This window comes from Temnothorax americanus, unplaced genomic scaffold, assembly GCF_048541705.1.
Source record: "Temnothorax americanus isolate GAGA-0224 unplaced genomic scaffold, ASM4854170v1 Scaffold80, whole genome shotgun sequence".
Lineage (NCBI taxonomy): Eukaryota > Metazoa > Arthropoda > Insecta > Hymenoptera > Formicidae > Temnothorax > Temnothorax americanus.
The window spans coordinates 252,283-274,795 of record NW_027509803.1 but is presented as its reverse complement, the minus strand read 5'-3'; the positions used below and the strand labels follow the sequence as shown (position 1 = coordinate 274,795).

The 22,513-nt window shown below is 39.6% G+C and overlaps 1 protein-coding gene across 4 annotated transcripts in view; it reads left to right on the top strand.

Moving 5' to 3' along the window:
- The window catches only part of LOC143907445 (venom dipeptidyl peptidase 4), a 432,526-nt gene that overhangs the window by 334,884 nt on the left and 75,129 nt on the right, over nucleotides 1–22,513 (top strand). For all 4 annotated transcript variants that reach the window (XM_077424253.1, XM_077424255.1, XM_077424254.1 and 1 more), the window contains exon 5: nucleotides 19,488–19,540. In XM_077424253.1, coding sequence (XP_077280379.1) covers nucleotides 19,488–19,540 — 53 coding nt within the window. The remainder of the gene's footprint in view (nucleotides 1–19,487; nucleotides 19,541–22,513) is intronic.

Sequence of the window (22,513 nt, the reverse complement as noted above, 5' to 3'; positions counted from 1 at the left end):
GCTCCGGGATATTAGCCAATAAAGGGGTCCGATGTATGCCGATTGAAGAGCAATCGGTGCATGTGCACGATCGAGCGCTTCTTGATTTACATTATGTAGCTCCGCAGCGGTGTGTCGTGTCCGCGGTCGAAATTTCCGATAGTCGCAGGAAATCGTGTAGTGGCTGCAAGTGCCCCTCCCCCTCCCCCGATATATCAGGGGCCATCCGTACGCTCTCATGCATCCTCAGTGCGAGCCATGGCGGCACTGAACAGTGCATTAGAATCAATTCTTAATGCAACGCTCGGTGGCCATCGCGCTGCGACGCGACTCGACGCGACGCGACGGTCCACTCGCGCGGATTGGCCCGTGTAGTGTTTATGAAACCGGACAGGATTTTCCCAACGATTTTGATGTGCTTTTATTCTTTCGGTATAAACTAGGAAACGGGAGGGATCTCTCGCTAATTAGACCGAGGATCCATAGCTCTGATGTGCACAAAATTCGTACACATTCGTGTCTGAATTGGAGAACGTATAGAAAATATGTATAGAAAATAGAAAGCGATACATATACAATCCTTAAAAGAGGATTAATGCCATGATTGATATTTTTTAATTTTACATTTTTAGAGAGTTTTTCGTTTGTAGCGGTAAAATTTAACTCCATTCGTCACGCGGAAAGCTGCGTGGGTAAAGATAATCAGACTGTTGAATACTGAAAATATATTGATATGTAAAATAAGTTGAGAAATTTTCAATTATTTTGACGCGATAAATCTGACCTAGTTTTTATTTTCATGTTTTATTGATTGCTTCACGGCGGGGCAATTAATATACGGCGAGCGAAAAATCGCTAACGTTTATTTATTCCATCCAACTTTTCATCAAACTTCTGTTAATAATTTGATAACGTATGCAAACGCTGGTTTTTCTATTTAAAATGAGTCGGTTCTTTTAACTCTCGCAGCACACGTTTTAATAATGTGACAAATGTCGCGTATATTATTTCTCATAATGAAAATTTTAATTAAATCCAAGTTTCAATATTTCCACGACTATTTTTTACGAACCTATTTTTTCGTAATAAAAAGTCACATTGAGAGAACGGAAATGACGAGAAATATCAAATTTACATTTGATTCGGGAATTACATAGCGCGGTCACGTATGAAGATCTTTTGCAGATTCGAGATATTAACTGCTTTAACTGCGTGCCAAACTGATTAAATGATAATTTTAGCCACATTTCCCAACAGTGTCTTCCACTCTGTCGCACAGAGAACCGCGGATCGCTGCACACTGCATGCTTAACGTATATATCGCCGTAGTCGTTCTTACCAAAATATATTAGGAGTTTCGCTCTAGCTAAATCGTAGGAAACTAAACATGCCGCTCCTCGTTAATCGAATACAGTTTTTAATGCATAAACATTAAATTTTATACATTAAATTATGTCAGTGCATCAAATATATCTTTTTTATTCGTTCACTCTGCCCATTTCTACTTCGATCACTTTCGCCGATATTACGAGCTTCTCTTACGTACGCATTAAAATCTTTGCTTTTTTATACGGTCGATAGAAATAGCTGTGGGGCTGCGGTTAATAATAAGCTGAGAAAAGGCCGGTTTCCGCGCTTATCGCGAAGCACTCGGAACGTGGATACATACCAGTATGCGCTATCCGTAATGTACATCTCGGCGGAATCGGGGCAGGCGCTTTCGCATTTCGGTTGCGACGTTCTTTACGCCTTCGCCGTGCCCGTTCGTCCGCGAGAGAACCGCTTTTCCGCGCCGATAAAGGCGAACGTTGGAGATTTTTCCCTCGTTGCCTGCCACGAGGACGTCATTCGGTGCTCTACAGCGGATCGCAGAGTGGATAAGGTCGATTCTGATCGGACGGGACCTGCGCGCTCTATCGCGCGTGGCGCAATCGCCGTGTTGTGTTTCCTCGATCTCGCCAGGGCAAATCGAAGTCGTCGTCGTCGCCCGAGTACCTATAGGTATTCATCGTTCTCTCGATTCAAATCCCCGCGTTCCTTTTCCGACGATGCAACGCGCCATTTGGCACGTTAACGTAATGCGACGTTAGAGTGGCGGGATAAACATCGGCGACGCTATTAAGAAACGAGCGGACGGCTACCGTTAACAGAGCATTAGCAGTCCGAATATTGCCGAATTTTTATTTGGAAGCTCGGGAAAGTTGGAAAAGTTTGCAGTCGATAGAATCCGTACACTGGATATATTGTACACTGGAAAAACAAATTATTTGCAAGAAAATTAGATATGTAGATTTAAGAAAATATTTTTCTGAGTTTAAAATATTTTCTCGAGTCTACTTAATACTTCTTTGAATTGAGACCGGCGTTATTCTTTTGACAAATTTATATTTAGATTGACGAATAATGCCGACACCTGGCGCGGCCTGGGTCAAGGGCTGCCAGGGCTCTGAGTGATTACGACAAGATTATCTTCATTAATTGGGCGCCAGTTAGTTTTATAAGAACTAACAAACTCTTATTCCATATCTAATTTCTCTAATACTCCGTAATCGGCTAGCGGTTTCAATTTAAACATGAGACAGCACAAGGGGAGTTCCGTCGGAGGACCCAAGGAACATTGCAGAAGTCAAAAGAAAATCAGAGAGATATAAGCAAGCAATATATGAGGGTATTGAAATTATTAGACTTACGTTACAGTTACGTCGCTATTTGCCGCAAAACGGCCCACAAAACTCGTTCACAATCATTAGACGTACGCCGTCTACACAAGTATAGTATTAACATAATTCTTAAGGTAGTTGTATCGCGACAGTATTAGTAAAAAATAATGGTCACACACTGCAATACGATAATGTACGGAAAACTCTACTTATCTGAGTAAAACTTTTGACTGAGCTTGTACTGTTTTTACTGTTTTCACTCGCGTCAGTAATGAGTATACCATCGAGATTAACTCGCGACGCTCGCATTAGTATATGTGTGTGTGTGTGTGTGTGTGTGTGTGTGCTATCGAGGTTATTTTAAATAAATAAGAAATAGAAGCAAAAATATCTGTTGAACATTACAAAGAAAGATTAATAAAAAAAAGTATTAAAGAAAAGACATAAAGCTTTAGCGGCAATGTCTGTGAACTACATATATATATAATCTTCATATGCGCAGTGTTGCAAGATTTTTACAGGTTAGCTGTCATATGCGTCTACCGCTATGAGAAATTGTGTACTTTGTGTAACACAACTGCTTCAAAACTAAATAGATAAGGGTCTTGTACTTTTGTAAGAATATTTTTACAAGTCTCTTTTATCATCTCTTTGTTTTTCATTAAAATCCTATGAGTAGTTTGATCGCTACAATTACAAACGTGATATAGGAAGCCGTTTTCGTCCTACAATACATGTAAAAAGTGCTAAGTTTGATTTCCATTATTTCAACTTTGGTATAGTCAAGCTTTTTCTACTTGTGTGTGTAGAGCGTGTTTACATTAATATGCTGTTCAAATTTTAAAAGATTCCTATAAAAATGGGTTATGTGACACAACTACCTTAACCGGCAGACAATTGATCGCTGTTCGCACTGCGGATTACATAGGGGAGACCGGGGTTCGTTGGCACCGTTTTCACAATTTCGGCATCTGAGTTTGTAAACAACTAATTATCATGATTAAACAGTGCTAATATGATAGAGAGAACCTTTCTCTACATTTTCATGCCCGAAACGATCCTGTATACTGTATAGTTTCTTTGCAATAAGTGAAATACGAACATGCTGCATTGTAGCCAGCTTGCCCCGATAGTGGGGCAAATTGACATATATAATGGTGTAAGTTGGCTACAGGGGCTACAGGTAAGGTTGTAGGACTAAAGTCCATGTTAAATTAATGAAAACGTAATAGAAAATAAAAAACATATAGCAGATATGTTCCCGATAAAGATTGTATCTTTTAAAGTTGTTTTGTAATGATCGAGCAAAATGCTGTTGTAGAAAAACAATTGTAAACTATTTCAGATTTCAGATATAGCTTTCTTCAATATAGTCTGTTCACCCGAGGCCCGAGGCAGTTTTGACGCGTGGTTGCGCTGCCGCGCGTGGCTGCGCGTTATCGCGAGGCAATTAAAGGTGCGACAACGCGCGCATACGTGCCTACGCGAAACGGCGTACGCGTGACGACGAGCGTCTACGATACGCTTTGCGGCATTTTAGACCCATAGGGCACTCGCCGTCGCACCTTGCCTCGCGACAGCGCGCGGCTCGTGCAAACGTTAACGCGCGGCCGCAATCGCGTGGCAACCGCGCGGCAGAAACGCCTCGTGTGAACACACACACACACACATACAGGCTCATAAAAATATTAAATATAAAGCCCGGTCTATACGTAGGCCACACTGGCCACAGTTCGCAAAACGCAAGACACACGCACAGTCTACATGTGAATCTAACCTCTCTGTGTATATATAGAGGTTAGATTGACATGTAGACTGTGCGTGTGTCTTCCGTTGATTACATCCGTTGTAATCATTGACCGACAACTACATTCATTAATAAACATTTTACTTACATCTTTTGCTTCTCTTGCTTCTATCAGCATTGCAACGCGAATCACATGTTCGCACACGTCTCACGCGCGCGGCAACAGCAAGGTCAAGCTAAGCGTGCGCCGGCGCCGTGCCGTAATATGAGTCAACATGCCCCATCTTTACATATGTCAACATGCCCCATCCTTACATGATTTTATATTTTAGTCATATAATTATAATAAATTAATATTGTTACTCAAAATAACATGTCGTATAGTAACAGAAACTTTTATTAATACGATATTTTGTAACGCTCGAAAATTTACTTGCCACCTCTTGAATTAGATTTTTCTCTTATTTTATTGTAATACTTATCTGATTTAAATAAAACTTTGGGGGAAGTACCTATGTCATAAAAGAGATATTTTGTGATAACTTTTCCATGGTATTTTTCATAATAAATACATAAACGGAACGCAACGCCAACTTGCCTCTTGTGCCAACGAGCCCCGGTCTCCCCTATTCACGTGTGGACTGATCACGTCGAAGACCGACGAAAGAGTCCCCGAGATCTCTCGGTTGTTCCGCTACCACGCGCCCACCCCCTTCAATCCTACCAATCGTTGCGGATCGATATATTCCGTCACATGCGGCTACGCTTTTGGCTCTCTGTCTCGACGGTTTACAGGGCTCGGCGCTCATGCAACGCGGGCAACAGAGAGCGTACAATCGGTATTTTATAAATTTTGTCGGATCGATCATTACATCGAGCGTCGATGTCGAGGGAAAGGATTTTAAACATCGAGTGTCGATGTCGAGGAGAAGCGACTTTAATTTTCCTGTCACAAAATTAAATAAATTAAATTCAGAGAAATCTATATTTTCTTGCAAATAATAAGTTTTTTTTTTCAGTGTATATATTAGGTACTGTTAATAATATTTGTAGTTACCTTAATTATTTGAACCGTCGCGTGTATAATTGTCGAAACTAAATTTCAGTTATTTCATCACTTAAACGTTTTAATTATTTTAATTTAATAAATTATAAATTAAGAGGATGTAATATTTTAATATGGAACGAATGACTGGAGATTCTATCGCGGGATTACAAAGTTTCATGCGCTATGATAATGTGCCCTCTCTCTCGGTTGAGACTTTTTCCGATATCAAATATGGGTTTTTCGAAACTTTCCGACTTAAAGCCGCGACTGCATTTTGCGTTTATTTCGAAGTTTTATATGCGCGTTACCTAGCTCGTAAGACATAAATCAGGCGACTATTTTTATTGCTTAATGACTGCGTCGCGCATAATTAATTAAATTCGTCCATCGCACCCCGAAGTTCCCGCTCGCAGTCGGCAATAAATTATTTCATTTGTCGCGATTTATGCAAATTGCGTTAATCCCGGCTATAGTGACTGAATGGCGTGCGGAAAATCTGCGTGAATTATTCTTATTGCACTTTTCGAGATTTGACTTCTTCAAACTGTGCCAGCGCGGAACGCGCGCGGATTAGTTTGGAATTAACGGCTTGAAAATTGCGGCAGTTGTATGATAAAACTGTTTATTTTTATTATTTTTATTTTGTAGCGAAAAAGCATAAATGTGTTATTATTATTTATGCGCAAGTCGCACATTCCTATAATTTATTAAAACTTTGTTATTTTCTCACTTTTGTTATATACATATATTACGCTTAATCTCTGTTTTATTTAACAGCAATTTTCTTAGCCAATTTTAAGAATTATCTTTGAAATTGGAACATAGATACGCAACTGCAGGATAGAGAACGCGAGTACATAGAATGTCGATAATACCGTGGCTTAAATTGTATACTGCAATTTGACCAAAATCAATATTTGATTCGCTACCAGATCGATATACGAGTCGGGATTTGACGAAATTCTTGTAAACCCTCTCTCCCTCTCTCTTTCTATCTCTCTCTCTCTCTCTTTCTCCCTTTCTCTGTCAATGATCTATCAATTATTACGGTCCAATATAGACCGCAGTGATGATACGATATCTGATTCCGGGCCTGATCTGATTCGGTGCGTGACCGGTGCTTTAACGAAACGAAATACACATTTCGTATACGAACAAGTTCGATTCGGCAGTCGATTCACATAGCGGAGGAAACTCCGGTGAGAGACTCTTCCGAATAAATTGCTCGTTTTCGGATAAGGCGAATCACCGGGGGTGAAAATCGAAACGTGCATGACCTCACATCTGTATCGCGAGAACGCTTCATTCGCTCCCGGTTCTCTGCGACGAATAGTTATTCGTGGAGAAATGGCAGACATAAATATTACGTTTGAGATTACAATATGAACTCTGGCGGCGAAAATCTAAAATCATTTTGCTGCAATCGCGTGCAGTTTTAACAATTTTTATGACAATTTGTGAGATCTCGCGAGAACCCACACTTTTGTTATAGAAATCGTTATAGAAACAAGAATTCCATTTTTTAATGTTTTCTATATTGTTTATAATAACATAACAAATTGAAATTTCACATTGTACTTAGTGTTTTATTTAAAAATAAATAATAAATTAACAAATGAATAAAAGGGATTTTAAGAGTTCAACGTGGTTGGCAGTGCAAGTTAATGTTATTTTGATCTTTAATAAATAATAAGATACATAAGTAGGTATAAATCGAATCGGCTTCGTTTTTAAGTAACAATCAAATTAAAATGATCTCACCCTCTCCGGCAAAAAATAAGTGAGTAGCTTCAAAATTTGATGGTCGAAAAACAGTGTAATTTTCCGCGAGGAAAATAATGTCAAAAGATGTATAAGTTTACGTATAGTTATAACAAACTAGTATACATAGAAACAAGTTTGTAACTAGCATTATCTTTGTTGCCTTTTCAACTACCAGCCGACGCATCTTAATCGTTTAACGATGCTAACTTTACTATTCAATAATTTTTTTTTCACAGAAAGTTAAATCTGTACCGTGAAAGAAAAATGCTATTGTAATAAAAAAATGTTTACTTAAAAGAACAATAATTTGAATTTCAAGCATCTTTTAGTACTAACGATTTGTTTAATTTACGAGCTACGTTAATATGCGCCTAACAATAATCCGCAGAAATTCCGAGGCAGAACATTTCATGCGTAATATTTATTCTGAACTAATCCAGACGTCCACATTCAAACGAAATTGCGCGTTAAAAAACGACCGAGAAAACTACATATGACGTCAGAAGTTATTCCGAGTACCATTAAAATTTGAGCCCCACATGCAGGATCGGCCATTCTATTTCCGTTCGTTTTAAGCGATATAAAATCGAGGAAGTTAACATACGTTTTTATTCTTCTGGGAAATTAACTCGGCGTGAGTTATGCCCCAAAAATTAATTGCGGCGAAAACCACTGACGGAACCGTGTGCAACGGCCTTCTCCCGGCCGTTTTGTACAAAAGTTTCCTAATTAGCATCTGTCGGTTTAATCGACCGCTACGGCGCGGTGGGGAGACGCTTTTAGTTTTTAGTGACATTAGCGATTTTGTGTTTCAAGATACCTATGGCCGATGGTCTGCCTACTCGTATTGGACCGCGGCCAGCTAACCGAAAACCGAATGTGCGCTAGCGGTCTTCGCCTCTGGGAAATTAAGTGCGCGGGTGGGGAAAAACCTACGCGAAAGCAACAACAATCGCAATAAGCATTACTGAAGCGCGAACGCGCGTCCGGACGCGTTCGTAGAATTTTACATAATGTTTTTATATTTGCTATAGCGATTGACGTCGTTTTTTGCGAGCGTTGGTTACCGCAGCACTCCATTCTTTTATTCATTGGATAAATAATTTATCAAATATTGCCACATGCATTTTAGAATACTAGGTTAGTGAAGGGCGGGGAAATTCTTCTCAAATAATTTATCACGCTCATGTTATTATAATTTATTTATTCGCGTTATCAATTATTATTTTTGCTTTCTCATAGAGGAAACTTTGTTTTCGTGAATTTCGTATATGAACCTTTGATTGCGCATAAAGTTGAGTCTAGTCAATCAAATTTAAAAAAATTATATATGAAATAGGGGTAGAAGAAACCAACGAAGAGATTGGTTTTTGAGTTTTTTCTGCCAATATGTTCAGATTGTTGTAAAACGTCAAAATATTGCCTAAAAAATGTCTGTATGTGTGTGTGTATGTATGTATGTATGTGCACATTTGATGTTGTGGTTGCTCTAATTTCCGCAAATATTAAGATATCGGGCTGTTTTTTTTTTTAACGATAAAGTCTTATTCAAGGAAAGTTAGTATTGAATTTGGCGATGATCGGTAAAAGGGTTCTTTTTTTTTAAATTTTGAATTTTTTTAGAAATGTGCGTGGTTGCTCTAACTTTCGCAAATTTAGAGATATTGATCTATTGCTAATTTTATTATATTTTTTAGTCTTTTCTACCCTTATTTCATATATAATTTTTTAAGATTTGGTTGATTAGACCCAGCTTTATATGCGATCAAAGGTCCATAATTTTGATCGCATATAAAGCTAAGTCCAATCAACCAAATTTAGAAGAATTATATTCCTATATTTGCTCCAACCATGCCTTTCGTGTCCCACGAATTTCTAATAGTCGTTTGCTCTGGAAAACAAATGATCGTGGGAGAATCCCCTCCACGCCAGAAAAAAGTTATTGTGGCAGGGAACCTCAGGTAAAAATTTTAAAGTCCTAGCTCATTTATTCTCGAAACGGCGAACAATCAAAATCTCGGTGGGACACGAAAGTGCATGGTTGGAGGATTACGTCAGTGTTGTGTGAAAGGTAAATAAGCATTTTTTTTATAAAAATGTATTTTTCTTCATACCTCGGTCGAAAGTACGTACTTTCGTCCCTAATAGCAAGGACGAAAGTTTAACATTTACTCCCTGTGAAAAGTACACGCGCGCTCTCTATAACTTTAAACCTTAACGCCCTTTAACCTTAAAAATAGTCATCAATATTGTTCTGTCAATATGTCATCTGATGAATCCGTAGACGAGGAAGAAGTTATACGAAATTTCGATGCAGAAGCGCGATTGATAATAAATACAGATACGTTGCCAAAGAAGTCTGTTGATCGATACAATCTTGTTTACGACACGTATAAAAAGTGGCAGATAGAACACAAAACTTCACTGTCAAACTGTGAAGAAAATAATTTGGTTGTGTATTTTAAGGACCTATCTAAAAAATTAAAACCGTCAACTTTATGGAGTGTTTGGTCAATTTTGAAAAGCACATTAAATTCAAGAGACAATGTTAACATAGGTAATTTTCTTAACTTGAAAGCTAATAGAATTAATTTATTTTTACAAAATATGACAAGACGACTCTTGGAATGTATTTGATGCCTGCCCCCCCGACCAGCAGCACTCGCTTCGCTCGTGCCGCAAATGTCGGGGGCAGGCATCAAAAACATGCTTATTAACATTTAAAGTTAAAAAAAGTAAAATTAATAACGTACTTTCGACCGGCTATGAAGAAAAATCGTATACACTACGCGGGCCAAAAGTTGAAATCTCGGTCCTGCTCGTCATGATGCCCTCGGCTTCGCCTCGGGGCATCATGACGCGCAGGGCCGAAAATTCAACTTTCGGCCCTTGTAATGTAATATACTATTTGTGTATAATTTAAGCATATTTAAAATATTTTTGTCGTTAAAAAAAAATTTAACATTTTACAGAGGTCTATTATAGTTCAGAGGCAGGTGGAAGAAGTGGGGAGGAGCTACGATTATAAAAAAAAATTAATTTTTTTACATAAAAAATATCTGTCACACTCTAAAAATTCGCCTTTTCTTATTCATAAATTCTTTTTCTAGCATTCTTTAAGTTCTTAAAGTCCTTCTGTACCATTTAAAAATTACCAAATTTGCGGCGACGAAATTAAGTATTCCTATTTAATTAATAATTATCTCATATTTTTGCTTCCTCATAGAGGAAGCTTTGTGATAGTGAAAATTTTTTTTTCCAGATTTTGATGGAAATAGGTTTAGAATGTTCCAAAATGTCGAGAAATCATATTAGTAAAAAATGTCCGGAAGTATGTATGTATGTGTGTGTGTGTGTGTACGGATTTTTTGTACACGCATCTACTTCTACAATTTTTTAGATATTGGGATGCATTTTTTTTTAATCGATAGAGTATTATAGAAAGTATGTTTTCCTCAAATTTTATTAAAATTGGTTGACCGGTATAGATTGTATTCGAATTTTTTTTTTTTAGAAAAGCGTGTTTTATTCTATAGATTTCTCAATATTTGATATAGCGATCTATATCTAATTCTATTAAATTTTTCAGTTTTTTCTACCCCTATTTCATATATAATTAATTAAGATTTGGTTAATTAGTTCTGGAGTTACAGACATTTCGTACATACATAGAACCCTGATAAAGTTTAGTCTAATCAACCAAATTTTTTATATATGAAATAGGGGTGGAAATCGGGCGCGAGTCGAACCCTGAATGACCAGTCATTGCGATAGTAATCCTGCTCAGTACGAGAGGAACCGCAGGTTCGGACATTTGGTTCACGCACTCGGTCGAGCGGCCGGTGGTGCGAAGCTACCATCCGTGGGATTATGCCTGAACGCCTCTAAGGCCGTATCCTCTCTAGTCAAAGGTGGCAATGATATCTCTAGGAGTCTCGTGAGTCGAAAGGCTCAAAACAATGTGACACACTACTAGGCGGCCGGTCCCCCTTAAACGGGAGACCCGGTCGTCGCACGAGCCCGGTTTGCCGTACGGCGCCTCTGCCCGTCGTCGGGATCTCACCGCTTACGACGGCACGGCGTCTAAAGATCGAACATGAGTTTCGCGAGTTCGATGTCGAGACTCGGAATCGTCTGTAGACGACTTATGTAGACGACTTATTTCATTGAATTTATTTTATCGTCCTAATTAGTAATCCGATTTGCCTCGGTCTACCCTATACATTTTTTAGGCAGAAATCGGTAACATTTTCACTAATCTCCGCCAAATTCAAAACAACCTCCCTTTAATTATACCTTATATATAAGATTACATGTATGATTTGTACACTTTTTAGGCAAAAATTGGTAACCCCTTCACCGATTGTTGCCAAATATTTAACACCAATTTATCTTTAATGATACTCTGTCCATAAAAAAAATGTGCAAGTAGAAACTTGCACATTGCTTCCTCATAGTTTTTAAGTGTGCAAGTAGAAACTTGCACATAGGTTCCTCATAGTTTTTTAGTGTGCAAGTAGAAACTTGCACATTGCTTCCTCATAGTTTTTAAATGTGCAAGTAGAAACTTGTACATTGCTTCCTCATAGTTTTTAAGTGAGCAAGTAGAAACTTGCACATTGCTTTCTTATAGTTTTTAAGTGTGCAAGTAGAAACCTGCATTGCTTCCTCTATGAGGAAGCCAAATTAATAAATATCTACTAATAATTATGCATACAAAAACAGGCTTCTTCATAGAGGAAGCAATGTGCAGGTTTCTACTTGCACACTTAAAAACTATAAGAAAGCAATGTGCAAGTTTCTATTTGCTCACTTAAAAACTATGAGGAAGCAATAATGTACAAGTTTCTACTTGTTTTTTGCTTTATCATAGTTTATAAATTGATTATTTTATCGCCCTTAGCATCATAGAAGTTAACCATTTGTTGCTAATTATTCATCGCGATAAATAGCTTAAGCAATTATCCACCGAGTGTAATTCCGTTACGTAAAATGTGGTGCAACGCAGCGAAAAGCACGCGCGTCCGCCGTTATCAGTGGGAAACTCGATATGTTTCCAGATGGTCACTCATTCTAACACAAATTACGATCAAAGCTGGTTAACTTCGGACCATCAAGCGAACCGTTCGTTGCCGTTTGTCGTAATATAGTTACTGGCGCTACCGGCAATAACATATTTAGGTCAAATTACCGTAGCCTGAATGCATCAAAAGGTACACGGTTCATCGATGTTCTTAATTAATTAAATACACGTAACGTTACTTAATTAAAGAAAAATTTTTAAAAGAAAGTACGTATTAGTTAAAAAAATCGAGCAGTTCGTTTCGCAGATTTTTACTTCTCGGCAAATATAAAATATTAAGTCGAAAGTATAACGTGACCGAGTCCGAGAAGCGCCGAAAAATTGCACATATCAATCGTTAGAATTTCTTGTCAGAATTACGCACGAGTGCAAATCCTTTTTTTTTCTCCTTTCCCTTTTTCCTCCCTTCTAGAGATGAAAAGTGTTGGCATGAAAAACTATCTGGTCAGCGGCGTGCAAAATAAACTTCTCTGCGGAGATTACGATCGTCCGCTCGTACTCGTACGTGTTTGCACATGTCCGCGCAAACAATGCCCTTTTTGCAGCTATTCTTGCCCATCCATGCTTAAACCGCGCGAATCGAAGCGCAGCGCTGTGCCCGCGCCGCGCTTCTCGGTGGAATAGCGTGTCCCGCGGCGCTCTGCAGAAATTAATTCCGCGTTAGGAATTACTCCTGCGCGCGCGAGCGGGAAAACTCTCCTGTAACCTGTAACCCGTGCAAGAAAACATTAAATCCTGCTTCAAACTCTTTCCGCCTCCCGTATTCCCAGCGGTGCCGTATTCATCCGCGAAATAGCGGCGCTCTCAATTTTATATAACGGTACGCGCCGAGCCAACTCAACCGCTTGAAAATGAAGTAATTGTCCGCCGAACGGCGCGGCGCGCGCGAATATCTTCAGCTTTCCAACACTCGGCTAGATAGTTTTGAACTTTCGTTTGCTTTAACGGCTGTACTGTATTACTTTACGAAACATTGGTGTTTTATTGAAAAACCGATGTTAAACAATATTCATTTCTCTGAAATCAGATAACCGATTATATATAGTAATTTTGATTGAAGAAAAACGTGTCCATTAAAAGCGAAAGGGAATGTAGTGGATTAATAATTAATCAAATTAATACACTGTTCTCTCTCTCTCTCTCTCTCTCTCTCATAAATTTAATTTCAATAATTTTCTACGTTGCAAGGCAAAATCAATGAACTGTTGGAATTGTAAATTTTTATTATTCCGCGATTTTGCCTCGCAATGCATATTTATAATGTGATGTGTATGAAGTGGGAAAGAAAAATATATCGAGAGATTGTATGTGAGATCCTTCGCGTACTTGTCGTGTAATAATATTTAAAAATTTTAATATCATTGTATCCGACGGCTTGTTCGGTTCGCGGCGTTGCATAACGAACGAAAATTTTCCCAGAAAGTTTGCTGCGGAAAACGAAAAAAAAATTATCAGCCACCTGTCCATACCATCCTACGTTTCAATCACATCAACAATAGCGGCGGGGCGTTGCTCGTCATTTTTTGATTCATAACGCGAGAACTTTGATTAATTAATTTCTAACACGATTTTCACCGCGAAATTCATTTTTCATCTTCCTATCGCGCAGCTTAATTTGGCGGCATACAAACGATGTATTATAAAAAATACTGACGCAGTGGCTCTACAATGTAGCGGAATATAAATCGGATTATATACGCGAGAAGAGCTTTTGAATAATATAATAAAATTTTTCAATAGTCAAGAGACACGGTAGTGTCTCGCGCCAAGTACGCGCGAAGCGAGACGCACCGTGACTCTTTTACGCGAACGCATGAGTTGCGAGTATCCGAGATTTTGAGATCTCAATAACGAGTGAACGGATCAACTTCTAAGTAGGTTCGATCGATAGCTTGGGGTTTGATTTATAAATAAGAGTCTTTTTTTTTCGTTACGTGCCCTACGAGCAAAGATATTGCAATGCAAAGACCAAATGTGGAAAATTTTTTTTTAAGAAACGTCCACGTCGGACAAAAATGGCGGCTGGTGTGTCACTTTCCCATTTTTGACACGAGAGTGCACTCGTGCACTGTCGCAGTGCGTGACAGTTTTTTACAACCTAGAAAAGGATAAGTGTAAGTGTGTGATAGTCGTGACCGTTGCCGCGTCGTGACAGATAGTGAAATATATATAAGTATTGACCGTAAAGAGCTGATGCCGAGAGATCTTTAAGAAGGAAGGTGTATCTACAAAATCGTACAAACACGTACGTATATGCTGCCTTGTAAAAGTTGTCAAACTGTATGTTTACGCGAGCGTTACTTCTGTAGTAACTTACGATAATTTATGCCGGGATTACGATGAATTTAACGTAACGGGACGCGACGGACGCGAAGTAACGTAACGTGAACTTGAGAAATTACGATCGCCGTAATTTAAAGATAACCTTAATCTTAACCTTCTATTCATACCAAGCTGTCAAATCATTTCTGAAATGCACGCTGCTTCACGTTACGGCAATCGTAATTTCTTAAGTTTACGTTACGTTACTTCGCGTCCGTCGCGTCCCGTTACGTTAAATTCATCGTAATCCCGGCATTACTCGTTTACGCGGGATGAATTATCATAAGTTGCTACAGAATCTCCATTTACGTGGAGGAATTATCGTATAAGTTACTACGGAAGTAAAACGCTCGCGTAAACATAGTATACGTGACAGATAGTGTGTGTGTGTGTGTGTGTGTGTGTGTGTGTACTACGTTTACGCGAGTGTTACTTCTGTAGTAACTTACGATAATTCACTCGTTTACGCGGAGTAAATTATCGTAAGTTACTACAAAATCCCGTTTACGCGAAGGAATTATCGTAAGTTACTACAGAAGTAACGTTCGCGTAAACGTAGTGTGTGTGTGTGTGTGTGTGTGTAATTAAAATTATTTATATTTATATTATACATGTATATAATTTATTTAGTATTTATAGGATGATCTCTCTCTCGGCAGCAGGACGAGAAAAGCGGAAAAGCGACAACAATATTTCGACAGATTCGATAGATCGTATAGATGACATGCCCTTTTTAGAAGAGAATGCGTAACACTACAAAACGCATGATATCAGTACAAAATTACCTTTTTCAAAAAAGGTAAAAAAAGGGCGCCAAGTACACGCGTGGTTGTTACCTCGAAAAAAAAACCCAAGTGGTAGTATCATTAATTTTATTCAAAAATAAATAAAATCTATTCTAACCTAGGTGGTAGTAGCTTTATTAATTTTTAAACAAAATTATTAAATTATAAAATAAAAATATTTAATTAAAATAAAATAAATAAATTTTTCTTGTAAAAAACTTGGCGCTGCTTTTTTAGAACCTTAAAAATATTTATATTTATATTATACATGTTTAGAACCTTAAAAAAGCAGCGCCAAGTTTTTTACAAGAAAAATTTATTTATTTTATTTTAATTAAATATTTTTATTTTATAATTTAATAATTTTGTTTAAAAATTAATAAAGCTACTACCACCTAGGTTAGAATAGATTTTATTTATTTTTGAATAAAATTAATGATACTACCACTTGGGTTTTTTTTTCGAGGTAACAACCACGCGTGTACTTGGCGCCCTTTTTTTACCTTTTTTGAAAAAGGTAATTTTGTACTGATAATACAATACTTGCGTTGATATATCATAGGTCTTACGACTTAACGATTGTAATCATTACCAAACGAAATTTTGAAATTTCAGTTTGCAATTTGCTGTAATATTGCTTTGATTACGTAAGATTACATAATTTCTATATAAGGCATGTAAGAATCTTTTTTTTTTTAATCTTATGTAGACTTTTCCGCTGCGATATATCGTTCATCGCTTTGATGAGCTATCGAGGGACAGTTTAGAGAATGAATGGGTCTTTACTCGATCGTAATCTTTCGATGTAGCAACAAGTTGGTAGTATATCCTAGACAAATCCCAATTTGTCGTTATTCTTCGAGTCCTTTCAACTCGTACGGAATCATTCAAGTTTTATCCAATTGTCGAAGCATGTAATGCAAATCTACTAATTTAATTGCGAATTGTGTTGGTAAAATTGTCGACTTTTTTGCGACTTACTTTCATACAATTATAAGTTTATTTTATGTTATATATTTAAACAGGAATATAAAGAAAAGTACTACAAAGTAGGAACGAAACAATTGGGAAGTCGTGTGACTATAGCTTGCGAAAGAGATATCACGATTATTTTTTTCCATTTATTAGCCCACATAAAAAATTTAAATCGTTGATTCGGAATGTCAGCCGCACTCAATACCGAGCGGACCTAAAATTACGTGCCGGCATAACCCGCATATCGCGCGTGAAGAAACAACGCGTTCATACTTAGAAGTATTGAAACCTCCGAGGGGGTTAATGGGACGGAGGGATGGAGGGCGGTGCACTCCAGCGCGGAGTGTTGAAGGCGGGAATAGTGCGATGGAAACGAGCCCCGCGGCCGATAGCAGACGCGCGGCCGCAACACGTGAAAATAGCGTTGCACGACCCTTATCAGACGGCCCCATGATTTATAGGCGCGCCGCGAAAGAGTTAATGGAGGCAAAATAGCGCGCGGCGAGCACCATGAATCCTTCCGTATCGCCGGGCACTGTCGATAGCCGCGCGGTCCGTTCGACGGCCGGCGCCGCGGCGCAGCGCGTTCGCTTCCTATCGCCCGCTCGGATCTTCCTGGGTTCCGAAATGTTCCCGTGGGAATATCGCCGCGCCGCTGGACCATTTCCAGCCGCGGGCGCGCACACACTCGCCGGCCTGGTGTGTGACTTAACACATCGACGGTTTCTCTAATCATCGTGGGTGTGTGCAGCGACATTGTTGTTGTATTATACATATAATAATATTAGTTTTCTGGTTCTCTCGCTTGTTTAACGCGCGGTCATGTTCGAATAGATGTATTTCGAAATAAGTAGAAGTCGGAAAAGAGAAATGGCACATAATGCGATTAAAATAAAACATAAAATAAATTTAATTATATGGAAATTGCTCGTAAAAAATACGTAAAAAGTACGTAGATGGAAAATCGCGTTTTCCACAAGATAACTAGCAGACTATCGTAAAACTAATGGTTAATCTTGGTCGTTTAATCGTGTCACATAAATTTGATTGACGATATCTAAGTTGTTGTGTTCGGTAAAGATATTTTTTTGCATTTAATCGACATTTGAACGCATTCAGCTCGAAGAGAAACCAGCGGCTTGATAAAATTAGTATCCTAGGTAAAAAGACGTGCTTTCTCCGGGGAATTCTCGCGAGTCACGATTCGCCGCGCGACCACGAAGTTTGACTATTAAACTTCTAAGCGTACGGTTCAGAGTCCCCGCCGCGCCACGCCGGTGAATTCACACGCGCGTTGATATATTAGTTTCACTGATGCAGCTTGCTATTTGAACTTCGGGCACACGGTTAGCCGTTCATTCCTTTTATTACTACGATTATTATTAGTGGCAAACGGTATGCACGGGGTGGAAAGCTTCGGAATTCATAAGCTCGCACGCCTAATCGAATTATATTCGATAAAAGTGTGCCGGCGAAATATTTACGAGACTTTTCCCTCTTTTACTATATTTTAACCAAATTTGAATTCAATACGCTGTAATGATAAAAAATGAAGAAAAGAACAAGTTGTCTTTAAGTTGCCGTAATAGATTCATATTAACGGATTATAGATGTGCGCGAGATATAAAATGTTTAAAATAAAATTTTCTAGAAATTTTCTATAGAATTAAAAGGTATTCACCTCTTGCTACTATATAATAACGATTTTAATATGACCGTGAAGTAACGCGATGATTTACACATAATTGTGTAATATAATATTCTTTCTATACAAAATAAGTAATAAAATAAGTAAAATTTTGATAATTAAAAGAGGATGCTCATATGAAGCTACACAAATTAATCTATAATAGAATTTAAAACATGCATGCATTAATTATTGTATATAATTAATCTGATGAATTGCGTTTTTATTTCTCTTATATAATACGTACGCAACAATATATATTTTAATTATCTAAAGAGATTAATGATTTATTTTAATTATGTTATATTCAGTCAGTGCGTGTTAATTTTGCCGTATGTTAACCGTATTACACGACGTGCGGCGCTTATCACATTTATGCTATATGTGGCGTGCGCGAAAAGTACAAGCGGAGCCCGGGATACGTATTTTTATCAGCGCTGACTTTATTATATTTTTGCCGCTCTATCTGTGCCACGTGAATGACGCGAGTAACACGAACGGGAGGTTTTTATAGATCCTAGAAAGACCCGTCGGAGAAACCCGGAGCAAAATGCGGTAACGAAATAGAATCCGGGGGGTGCAGTGGCATGTTATCGTATTTTATGTCACCCGTATTCTCGGCCACACTCAAATGCCTTGCCACGGAAGCGGATATTTTTAACGCCGCGGATTCAGAAGCCAGGAATTTCCATCACTTGAATGTCATTGCCCTCGCGCAAACGTTTGATCGATTTCCCCGCTATCGGTTTATCGGAAACGTACGGCGTGTCCCCAAAATCAATCATCGTAGCGGAAAGAATAAATTTAAAAGGCCGAAAACTTGCCCGTTTCAAAAAAGAATGGGCGAAATCTATCGGAAATCCTTTATGAGGGATACGAAAGGAAATAGTAATAGTTCTCTAAAAAAAAATATAGCGAAAAATGGAAAGATGACAAATAGTAATTAAGCCTAGTTATAATAGCCACACTTATTTCCGAGTTCTTAATTCGTCACACTCCGGTCCGTAAAACCGTTTGATTTTGTTGCATTATTATTTTTATTCTAATTAATATATATTTTTAAGCTTTTAATGAAAAAATTGGAAATAATACAGTTTGAATAAGATATTTATGATAATATCAGGTCAAGAAAATGATTTGAGTTTAAACTGAACTTATTATAAAGGAAACTAGAAAATTATGTTATTATGTGAAAATAAGAATAAGAAAAGCGAAAAACGTCTACTGAACCGAAATGTGGTAAACTAGAGTTAATGCATCTTAGTTATTAGAGAATGTCTTAGAAATTAACGAAAAGTGGGCACATAACAATTGCCTCGCGACATTTGAAAAAAATTGAATTTCGCGCGAAATAACTTTGTATGCTCACCCTTTTATTAATTCCAACCCATTGATTTCAGCAAACTAAATGAAATATTGCTCTTGTTTCTGTTTCAGCTGTATCGTCATACGTACCTGGCCCATTACAGGATCGTGAACCTAGAGACTCTGTAAGTAAACGAGCCGTGTCACGACGGCGTTTGCGACAATCATATCTCAAATTTATTCCAGCGATTTCAAGTTCGGATTTGCATTTTAATCTCGGCCCCCTCCTCCCCTTCTCCAGCACCCGAGAGAAAGGAGAAAGGAGAGTCGCGGGGAAAAGCTGCACCGCGGCGCGTGCAAATTACAAACTGCGCACGAATTTAATCCCGCGCCGTCTTACCGTCACCACTTTGCTTTGCCCCCCCCCCTCTAGCTCCCCCGACCCCCCGTTCCGCGTCTGAGAACTTTCCTTCGCGGATTTGATCATTAACTCAGCATTTAGGAGCGGTTATATCACGATTATCGGAGCCCGCCGGCATCCTCGACCGTCAACGAGATCTCGCTCTCTCTTTTCCTCTCGTCCTCCCCGCCGGCGGCGAAAAGAATTTAAAGCTGTCTTCCGAGGCGTAAACTTATTCGCACGCTTGCATTTTCCGCGGTATCGAGAAGTTTGCTAGCCTTGCAAAGAGGTAGGACAAATTGTGCCCTACCTTTTTAAGAGTTTCCCCATTTTCTTTAATTTCTAACAGTATTCTCTTCTGCTCGTGATGTTAAGAACGCTCTCTCGATTGTTCCGAATATAAATATCTTAATAAGTACATTTTGATGAATCGAAGTACATCATTAACTCCGATTCAAATATTAATTAGAGCCGTATGGAAATTAATATCAACAATCTGTTTATCATCTCTTTTGTTAAATTTATTTGTGCGTTTTGCTTGTCCATATTCAACTGTTTATACATATATTTGCTTTGTTAGCTCCATATATATTGACATTAATGTAAATATTATTATTATTATTGTCTCTCTGCTATTTATATTTATGAAGTAAATACACAAATGTCCTGAAATTTTTCTTTTAATGGATTCAAAATTGTTTGCCTTGGTAATTAAGAATTATAATTTAGCGCAATAATTGAAGATAAATTTACCCGCGATCATACCTTTATAGAGAAAGGGACGATTCTTTAATATATTAGTCGAACTTTTTCCAGAGTTTAAATTATTCGAGAAACTAGATCGCCTGTGAAACTCGTAAAATTTCGAAGACTGATTAGAGAATAGCGTTGTCCTTGTCGCGAATCCCTGTCGTTCGCACTCCTGCAAAGGAGCCAGTGTCCCTTAAAGGTTCATCCACGCGGAACTAGGAGGCTGCTGAAATCCGTCCTACAGCCGAAAGAGAGAGAAAAAGAAAGAGAGAGAGAGAGAGAAAGCATTCATTTATTAACGCGCCCTGGGATTGTATCCCCTCAAGCACACAAATAGATACATTAGTATATGCCCTTCATAATAATAATTAATATCTAATACCATGCACTCTGTTTACATATGAGTATGGGTAAGCACGTGCGTGCGTGCGTGCGTGCGTGCGTGCGTGCGTGCGTGCGTGCGTGCGTGCGTGCGTGCGTGCGTGCGTGCGTGCGTGCGTGCGTGCGTGCGTGCGTGCGTGCGTGCGTGCGTGCGTGCGTGCGTGCGTGCGTGCGTGCGTGCGTGCGTGCGTGCGTGCGTGCGTGCGTGCGTGCGTGCGTGGAGACGCGCGTGCGTGCGTGCGTGCGTGCGTGCGTGCGTGCGTGCGTGCGTGCTGCGTGCGGTGCGTGCGTGCGTGCGTGCGTGCGTGCGTGCGTGCGTGCGTGCGGGTGCGTGCGTGCGTGCGTGCGTGCGTGCGTGCGTGCGTGCGTGAGTGCGTGCGTGCGTGCGTGCGTGCGTGCGTGCGTGCGTGCGTGCGTGCGTGCGTGCGTGCGTGCGTGCGTGCGTGCGTGCGTGCGTGCGTGCGTGCGTGCGTGCGTGCGTGCGTGCGTGCGTGCGTGCGTGCGTGCGTGCGTGCGTGCGTGCGTGCGTGCGTGCGTGCGTGCGTGCGTGCGTGCGTGCGTGCGTGCGTGCGGGCGTGCGTGCGTGCGTGCGTGCGTGCGTGCGTGCGTGCGTGCGTGCGTGCGTGCGTGCGTGCGTGCGTGCGTGCGTGCGTGCGTGCGTGCGTGCGTGCGTGCGTGCGTGCGTGCGTGCGTGCGTGCGTGCGTGCGTGCGTGCGTGCGTGCGTGCGTGCGTGCGTGCGTGCGTGCGTGCGTGCGTGCGTGCGTGCGTGCGTGCGTGCGTGCGTGCGTGCGTGCGTGCGTGCGTGCGTGCGTGCGTGCGTGCGTGTGTGTGTGTGTGTGTTATACAATAGCACAGCAAAAAATTCAGCATATTATCAGGCAGAGACAGTCGCGATATAATTCAGCCAGAGTAAAAAAACGCATAAAGTACCAAAGTTAATATACAAAGCATAACAGAGACAAAAATCGCGCAGTAAAATCAAGCACAGGAGGTTTCAGTATAGCTCTATTAGAGTCTACAAAGAAAATACTAAGAAGAATGCCAAAGCTAACATGCCGGTATTATAAGAAAGACAGCAAACTGCCACAAAAACGCACGTACGCGTGCGCCCGACAACAAACCAGAGCAATCATGTGGTAATTAATTTATGTCATAGTGTCTCCCCCCCCCTGAGGTCAATTATATTAAGTATATAATAAAAAGTATTTATATAATCTGCATTTAAATTCAGTAATGGTTTTTGCCCCTCGAATGTCTGGTGGCAAGTCATTCCACAGCTTAACAGCACTAAATTTAAAGGAGCGCCTGTAAAACTCAGTTCTACATGGAGGCAGAGAAAGAAGATCATCAGCCGCTCTAGTGCTCCTACTAGACACCGCTGATCTGAATGTTAGACCATCGTAGAGTATACCAGGTTGATGTGAAGATATGATGCTGTATAGCTGACATCCTACAAAATAGCTTCGTCTCGCAGCTACCTTGAGCCAGCCCAGTTTCTGGTAATATGGCGTAATATGCTCATCTCGTCTAGTCTCAAACACGAATCTTATACAGGCATTCATAGCTCTATATAATCGTAAATTTTGTTCTTCTGTCATATCCGTATATGCCGCACAACAGTAATCC